At 34.9% G+C, this 9,179-nt stretch overlaps 2 protein-coding genes across 2 annotated transcripts; one reads left to right on the top strand and one right to left on the bottom strand.

The window, feature by feature from the left end:
• Positions 1-395: 395 nt before the first annotated feature.
• Positions 396-5,325, bottom strand: LOC106669729 (probable asparagine--tRNA ligase, mitochondrial). The gene is made up of 4 exons (XM_014399408.2): positions 5,138-5,325; positions 1,369-1,919; positions 747-1,218; positions 396-690 (listed from the first exon to the last, which is right to left on the bottom strand). Exons 1-4 carry the CDS (start codon positions 5,261-5,263, stop codon positions 421-423), a joined length of 1,419 nt encoding a protein of 472 aa, XP_014254894.1. The 5' UTR covers positions 5,264-5,325; the 3' UTR covers positions 396-420.
• A 1,377-nt stretch (positions 5,326-6,702) lies between these two features.
• Positions 6,703-8,763, top strand: LOC106669730 (60S ribosomal protein L13-like). Its single transcript, XM_014399411.1, has 2 exons — positions 6,703-7,139; positions 8,269-8,763. Exons 1-2 carry the CDS (start codon positions 6,949-6,951, stop codon positions 8,744-8,746), a joined length of 669 nt encoding a protein of 222 aa, XP_014254897.1. The 5' UTR covers positions 6,703-6,948; the 3' UTR covers positions 8,747-8,763.
• The last annotated feature ends 416 nt before the right edge of the window (positions 8,764-9,179 follow it).

The raw sequence follows: 9,179 nt of genomic DNA, 5'->3' as shown, positions 1-9,179 counted from the left end.
AGGCTTAGGAATTGTCGTATATTCTCATAATACCAAGATGATTCTGTTTCTTAAAATTACAATTTTTTCGATAGTAGGAGAGTAAAATTCTAACATTCACATTTTTATTTCACTTAACAAAAAATTACAATAATAATACATTGACAGTTTGATCATATAATTAATTAACATTAATAATAATTCGAATCCCACTCGTGACACTAACTTTTTCATCTCGACCAAGACATTAGATGAAAAGTAATTAATAGAAATAATTAAATAGATCAATTATGACCGCTAAACATATATGGATTAATATACTAATAATATTTCTTTGATAGAAGTTTAATAGAAATAAATAAATTCTTATAACTTCTACGGCTGTACAGAAAGGCGAACTAAGGTATATCACAGAATTTTTAATCAAGTTCTTTATTCTATTCACATTTTACAATTATGAGGCCACCTTGGAAATAGAATACTGTCTTTGATATTTAATATGTTTAATAAAACTTGTAAGTATCGTTCGAAACCTAATCCAAACCCCCCAGTGAGGACGTTGCCAAATTTTCTTAGCTCAAGGTACCAAGCTAGCCTCTCAGCCATGCCTGCATCTTCCAGCTTTTTCTGTAACATCCCATAATCGTCTTCCCTTAAACTTCCTCCGCAGACTTCACCTACATTTGGGCAGAGGAGATCAAAAGCCATAACCTGTAATGGCAAAATGTCATCATCAAGGAATTTCAAGAAGAAAATAAAACCCATACCCTGTTCTCGTCATTGTCCTTGGACTTCATATAAAAAGGTTTAATTTCAGCAGGCCAATCGATTACAAATACAGGGTATTTGTCGTTATGTTCGACGATAAAGAGCTCTTGCTCTTTTGTCAGGGGCATATTTGGAACAAATTTTGTCTTCAATTTTTTACTGCCTTTGAGGACATTACAAACTTCATCATAAGACATAATACAAAATGGTTTATCAACCACATTCTCTAGATTCGATGTGAGATCCTTATCACCGATTTCTTTCCTGGATAAATAAATGTCTTCACTGCAGTTTTCTAACAAATATTTAGTTACATATTGGAACATACTCCCTACACAGTGGACCAGATCTTCAGTGCTTTGAGCTAATGCGGTTTCTGCCTCCACCATGTAAAACTCAGACAAGTGGAGTCGAGACTTGGAGTTTTCAGCACGGAATGTTGGACCAAACGTGTAAACTTTGTGAAAACATCTAAAATAACATAATTATAAGTGAAAGTATGAACATTTATAATGTCTGAAACTCATATATTTTTATGTTATAATCATATGAAACATTTATTGGTACTATAACTTATCACAATGTCTATAGGCATACAGTATATGTATAAATGTACTTCACCTAGCGGCAACTTCCAGATGGAGTTGTCCAGAGACAGTCAAGAAAGCTTTATTATCAAAAAAGCACTCCTTTTTTTCTCCTTTTTTGGTCTCATAATCAGGTTCTACTAAAAAGACCTCACCAGCACCCTCACAGTCATTTGAAGTCAATACCGGTGTATGTATATTAATGTAGTTGTGCGTGTTGAAAAAGTTATGAATTGCAGTTGTAGCGGCACCTCTTATTCGTGATAATGCAGCAAAGCCGTTATTTCTCAGTCTTAAGTGAAGATACTGTCTCATATAATCGTTGGAATAGTGCTTCCTCGGAGCGAAAGGGTAACCGTCATCGATATTGCATTGACCGATCAGTCTGACGTCGCTTGCCTTTAGTTCTAACTGGCCGTTTTTGTTTTTAACAAGCTCGCCCTCCGCCTCGATAGAACAGCCAAATTGGAGGGCTTTTATTTTGTTGTCTTTCTGTACAACTATCTGCAATGGCTTGCTGCATGAGCCGTCGTTTAAATCTAGGAAAATGTACTCTTTCATTTTTCTCAATGATGTTACCCATCCCTAAAATAGAGAAATTTTTATTTCCTGGGTGGTGACAAAGAAAAAAAAATTTTTAAAGAATATTTGTTAGTTTTCTTTGTAAGATAATACTAATCCTGTCATGATTTTATGAATGGACACTTTCAAAATTTAAGTAAATATCTGTATATATTTAATCCTCTTGAGATATGTGTCGAACTTCAGGTGGGGGAGAAAGAAGGTACTGATGACCCTATTAACAATGCTACTGTGCCAGAAAATTAGTCACTAATTACATGCAAGGCTTAAGACTAGTGGCAGGCGCGTTTAGGACAAGCCTGCTTGATAGCATCTGCTTGGAGGCAGGGGTTCTCCTCCTGCCCTGAAAAGAGAAGAATAATGCTGAAAGGCATGTCATGCCTTGGCTCCATACAGAGAGCGTGTAGGCATACTGCCGGATCTAAGAAGAGTTCTCGAACACGGTAGCGAGTTTTTGGATCCTCTGTTCCGCTTTTTAGGGGAATTGGGTTTTTATTGTATATAGCCTTCCCTTCAAAATATGTTTTGTATGAGTGAATGTATTTATTAGAGTGAATGAGGAGGGGCTGATGGTGGAATAGCATTCCCATCGCCTCTCGAACTTTGTATGTGGCTTGGGTTGATGGCGGAATATTTATAAAAGTACCCCATCGACCCCAATTACATTAGTTGCTTATTGTATGCAGGTCGATGGAGGAATATTCAGTACGCCATCCACCAAAGAGAATGAATGAAATGTATGTGTCAATGTATTTATTTGTGTGAAAAAGTATTGAATGTGTGTTGTAATATTCCGCATGCGCTCGGGGCTGAAATGTCCCTATTAAAAAAAAAAAAAAAAAAAAAAAAAAAAAAAAAAAAAAAAAAAAAAAAAAAAAAAAAAAAACGCTGAAATATTATGTGAGCAAATGGGCAAAGCAGACCATTTCTTACATAAGACATTTCTTTTTGATCCTAACTCCAGCGAAAAGTACACCCTCCTGAGGAACCTCACAAAGTGCTGGCCATAAGTTCAACAACATCCCATAAAGAATACAAAGTAGAACATCAAATACAATGATATGGCTCCAAAAGCATGGATGGGATCAGATTTTTTTTTCTGGACAAGCCAAAACAGAGCAATTAAACACATTAGGTAACTGCATTTCAAGCTGAAATACATCTATCAACCTTGTGCCTTAGAAAATCTTACAAGAGATTAAAAAAAAAAAAATCCTCATAAGACAAGATAAAATACCAAGCAGCTGTTAGAGCATTAACACAAAAAAAATCACATCAAACTTAATAAGTGAATGCAGTCAAAATATCCAAAACATGGGGAAATACACGTGATTATATCTTGAGTACCAGAACGGAAAGGAATTTGGGGTAATGAAAAGGCACTAGAGAAGAATCCAGACCTTAAAAAAAAAGTAGATATAGTAAGCTTATGTTGAACCCTCACCAAAACTGGCAAACGTATTTCTGCAGTTAGAGAGGGCTAAACTCTTGAGGAGTGACAGGATTATACGGCCTGCTTATCCTTATCGACCATTCAGCTTCATAGTGGTGGGTCAAGGAATTAAGCAGGGTGAGGCATCAATTAATCAAATCATCAACCACCGCTGAACATGGCCAAAGGCCAAAATGTGTTGCAAATCAACCCAGCGAGGACACACAGACCAAACTGACTGATAACGACCAAATTACAAGTTCACCACCCTGAAGATCACATGGAAAAATCTCAAAACTGTGTACTCATGTACATTAACAACATTAATATATTTAAAATTACTCAATCAAAGACAAAAACCAGACACTCATATTTTGTTCTTTATTTCAAACTATACAACTTTCTATGGTTATATTAATTATAACATACTTATTTTAATGTAAACCAAATTAAAAGAAATTTATGAGTTTAAATAAAAAGTATTTAATTATAAAGGGTTAAAAGAAAATTAACCTAACAATTTATTACCTAATTTTGCTCTTAGTAAGGTGTATTACCTCCTCTGACCTCACAGTCTCCTAGGCATCGAGTAAATAAGTGATTAGATGTCGTCTTGTGATACAGAATTCCATTCTTCTACAAGAACGATTTGAAGTGGTTCAACGCTTGCTGGAGGCACCAAACAATGTCTAATCCATCTATTTATCATGCCCCATAAGTGTTGTGTGGGATTCATGCCAAGACAATGTACTGGTCAATTCATTGTAGTAATTCCACATGGATGACAACTCTAGTTACATGCGACACTAACACGAAGTTGTCCCCAATAAATGCAGCGAATGGAATCACAGAACTTCCTCATTATACCTTAGTACAAAGATCCATTCTGTATAATGTTTGGCATGGGCATCATATTTACACGAGTCCACCTTATAACATACCAACGGACTGTCTTTGGCAAGAATGTGGCTCTTGCATGGCACATGAAGCAAAGCTTTTTCCACGCATTCTCCACACTTGCTTGCCACAAACCAAACCAGCATTCATCTGTGAACAGATTCCCCAATTGTTGAAGTGTCCAGACAATGTGCTGATTTGCGAATAGTCGCCTTTCTATTCGAAGTCTCTCAGGTAGTAGAGAACCTGGCACTAGAGATTGTGCTGTTCTCATGAAGCCTTCTGTTGACTCTTTAAGAATTCACCCTTACATTATGGACCATTTAGAGTTGACCACCTATCAAGGAAGCCTTAAATGACAGTTCTGTGATGAGCAATAAAACTATCATCGCTAGCCATCATACAAGTGGTACAATGGATCAATACTTCTAGTGCCGCTAATCGCTGTAATCCTGTGGATGATAGAGCACGGCACATCTAGGACTTGAGCTATGCAACTGATTCTACTTCTGATGTTGGCCCAAAATGTTCTCAATTTAAAACCATGCTTAATTAAAAATTGTTTTACTCAAATATATTGTTTCAACACAATAACATGTTGGCTTTGCAACCGTTTTCTTTATTTTTAATCTAAAGAGTATAAATTATTAGTAGCACTATAAAGGTAAAAAACAATTTATTAATGCTGTGCTTACGTTTTAGGCCAGCTGTTAATCTTTATACCTAGTTATTATGGAAAATAAACAAATAAATACAAGTATCTGCATTGTTTTTGTCTTTGAGTGTGTATAAAAGAGTCCAATTGTCCCCAATAACCAAAATTGACAGGAATTCGATAAATTCTAAACATAGTCACGTGGTTTTCTTGGGGGCTTTTTTGTTAAGAACCTACTTTTATGGATATCTGCTTGCATTCTTCTTTGATGTCGGCTATCCTGTGAAAAGCCGAACGATGTCCCTTGTTTAGGGAATTGAGGCAGAATTTAAAAAGCTCGGCTTTCCCCTTTAAACGGAGCATTATTACAAGTCGTACACAGCTAAAACGAGTAACGACTAAGAAAGACCTGATAAGGATAAAGGAAGGTTATACAATTGTTATCTCTGTGCTTATAGCCCATGAGGACACAAACAAGTTGCGTTACCAAGTATGGTGGCTAACACTTTCAAATTCTATTTTGGCACAGTTTAAAGCCTTGAAATTTTCTTATATTTTGTCAAATAGAAAAGAAAACATATTTAACTGAAAAAATAATTAAACAAAAGAAATATTATACTAACAAACTATTTTTTGTTTAATTTACAGATATAAAAAAAAAATACTGGCATAAGTCGAGGGCTTTTATTGTTGTGTAATATTAACGTACTGAATTTTTACAAAGTGAATAAAAAATAAAACATATAAAATCAAGAAGAACTAACTCGTATTTTGTTATTTATTTCAAATTATGTATATATATGTTATCGTTAAACTAAATTTAACTAACAATTTATTACATGGTTTTGCTCATAATAACGCAAAGAGCAAAACTAGGTTAAACAATTGTTAATTAAATTGTAATCTATTACTAAATGATTTTCAGGTGTTTGGATGAATTTTTTTTTAAACCATCACCCACAATTAAATAATTTTTATTAAAACAATGTATGATCTGGTTTAATTTGGTTTACATTAAAATAGCTATGTTATAATTAATACAACGATAAAAATACATATAGTTTGAAATAAAAAACAAAATATGTCCGGTTTTTAGCGTTTATAAGATTATAAATCTACTTATGCTAAGGACAAATACTAGTAAGCATACTAGACCTTCAAAGGATCTGTGTGTGTGTGTGTGTGTGTAGTGATTTTTTCAACAAAATTTTAATACATTTAATGATAACTTAAAGGCAATCATTTTATAGATTGTCTTCAAATAAATATAATTTTTATACAAATATAGCTTATTGGTTTATGTTTTGTTTTTACTAGGGTATTTCAAGGACGAGGTTTATGAACCCTCGGGTTTTTGAAAAAAATTGTAAGCATGTATGTCGGGTTCGAATGCAGGGCCACTGGATTCGAACCCGGGACTTATAATGATGAGAGCCGTGCCAAAGCCTTTACCATCGCGGCCACCAACGCCCCTACTGTTATTATTATTTTTTGTTGCTGTGGTTTTTGTTATTTTATTGTTGTTCATCCGCTACTTAAATTGTTTCATAACCTCGTGATTTACATTCTTTGGAAAAGGGTCTTTGATCCGTATCTACAAATAAATAGTGCTTCCATATTTCAATATAATTTATACTAACTGTATATAAAAAAAATAGCTGTAAGTTGGAAACAAATGAATAGTCAGAGTTTGCTGAATCTCCTAACAATTAAAGAAAAAGATACCTCCTTATGATCACAAGCTTAGAAACAATGGGTCAAAATGTCGAAACGAGTACAGTTCAGCATTTTAGTGTAAACTTATTTTCGTTTAAAAGTCGTGCGGAATACAATTATTTAAAAAAAGTATAAATATACTGTTTTATTTTTCTTATTTGATATATAGGCTGTCAATACTGGCAATGTTTTTATCAAAATGGCCGTACGACTTCCTGCTGGACCACGTGGCTTAGCTCGAAAATTAGCCGTTACAGGTTTTGAATTGTGAAACTTGAAAGCTCCGACTCATTTCTTCCGGGACAGCACTTTTTCCAGAGAATAAAGTCAAAATGGCACCGAAGAGCAACAACATGATACCGAACGCCCATTTTCATAAGAAATGGCAAGACTACGTGAGGATTCGTTTCAACCAGCCGGGACGAAAGCAGCGACAACGTCTTAAGAGGATCAAGAAGCATGCCAGGCTAGCACCTCGTCCGACTAAAAAGCTTCGCCCTGCAGTAAGATGTCCAACTGTCAGGTAAAACCACATTCTTTTGGCAATATATTTTAAAACTAACAAATTGTAAATTATTTCAAGATTGATTGTAGTTATTAATTAACTTTTGATTAAAAGTTTAGGAAACATGAGAAAATGAGGACGAGGCGGCTAAGACCAGTACGTCCCAACCTCCGGACTTAGCTCCAATCTGTCCCCCAGATGCTGAAAATGCATTTAAAAAAACATGTCAATAGGTGGCCCTCGGAGGACTGGACTTGTAGAAGGGTTATCTTAACCCAATTGAGAATAGGCCAGTTGGCACAAGTACACTTACTTTTGGGCTGAAGCCTACGTATGTGTCCGGCATGCAGAGAAAGGTTGGTCGATGTGTCTCACCTATTTGAAGGTTGCAATTTCTTGGCTCCATATAGGGAGAACATAGAATGCCATCCAATATGAAAATTGTGCTTGGCATGGCAGCCCGTATTGGATCCCCTGTTCCGATTTTTGGAGGTTGTTGTTTTATTGTATATAGTAATGATTTTTATGTCTCTAGCATGTGTGAGAGTGAATGTATTTATTGGCGTGAATGTGTAGTATGCGATGAGAGGGGAGTGCCCTCTTCTAAAGGTTGCGCCAAATATTACCGCACTGTGCTTGACATGCCTCCCTTGTACCACTGGTATGCTCTCATCAAAGAGAGCATTAGATTGTATCTACTATGTAGTTGCATTGAACAAAGTGTAAAATATCGTGTGATAAAGAGACCTTGATTTGGATGATAATAAAGTAAATATTTATTTATTGAAATTACTGCCTCCATGATAGGACAGTCAACACAAGAAACAAAAATTTATCAATAGATGGTCGATAGCTATTTCTGTGAAATAAAATTTTACCTCTGTTGAATTATCTGATTTCTGTAGAACTGTAACTGGTTCACTTGCTGGGTACTCGGAGGTTGCCTCTTCATTATTCATGTTAGGCACATCAATATGAAAAGAAGAAATGATATTGGAAATTTGTTAAATTTGTCGATTATACCTTATCAAGTTAATTTAATATATTTATCTAAGCTAATAATCTTGAACAATTTTAATGCATGTGTTGATATTGATGATGTACACACAAAAAAATTCATATTATATATATTTTTTTAAATTTATAGGTATCACATGAAACTTAGAGAAGGAAGAGGCTTTACTCTTGAGGAAGTAAGAAGAGCAGGCTTGTGCCCTGCGTACGCAAGAACAATCGGTATTACGGTTGACCCAAGGAGACGTAACAAGTCCGTCGAAGGGATCCTTCTCAATGTCCAGCGGCTTAAGGAGTACAAATCAAGGTTGATCCTTTTCCCTAAGAGCAGCAGGGACAAATTACGCAAGGGACAAGAGTCAACCAAGGAAGAGCGTTCACTCGCCAAACAGTACACAGGGAAGTTGCTTCCAATAAAGCAGACAAATGTAAACACAAAAGCGCGCCAGGTCACAGAAGAGGAGAACAAGTTCTCTGCCTGGGAAGCATTACGCAAAGCCAGAAAGGAGGTGAAAATGTTGGGAAAAAACATCAAGAAAATGAAAGAGGCGGCTGAATGTTACGATGATGGAGGCAAACTAAGAACGCGCAAGAAAAAATCAGATGATTAAAAAAAATGTAAATGTTACTATCTTTGAATTTATTTTATGTAATTGTAAAGTAACAGAATCTGTTTATTAAAAAAGTTTATAAACAAAGCTTTGTATTTTATTAAAAGATGTCTATTTTTTTTTTTTTTTTTTAATTCTGTAGAATGGGTTTTAAAAAAAAGAATCATTTATGATGATACTATTCACCTTACAACCCTAATCTGAATACCCAAACAAAAGAACCAGAAAAGTGCAAAATATGTATAATTTTGGTTTTAAATTGATGGTTTGGTCAAAATCTTTGTTTTTATTTTCCTTAATCTATTTGTAACATAAGGATTATTTTTATGCCCTAATAGCAAATGCAAGTTTACACGACTTAAGCAAAGAATTTAAAGTCCTTTTCTGTAACCTGTATGTCGACTCCTATAAGTTATAAACATACTTTGGAAAG

Source organism: Cimex lectularius, unplaced genomic scaffold, assembly GCF_000648675.2.
Source record: "Cimex lectularius strain Harlan isolate CLEC.00 unplaced genomic scaffold, Clec_2.1 scaffold8, whole genome shotgun sequence".
NCBI classification, from domain to species: Eukaryota; Metazoa; Arthropoda; class Insecta; order Hemiptera; family Cimicidae; genus Cimex; species Cimex lectularius.
The sequence above is the reverse complement of the archived record's forward strand: the minus strand, read 5'-3'. Positions and strand labels throughout refer to the sequence as shown.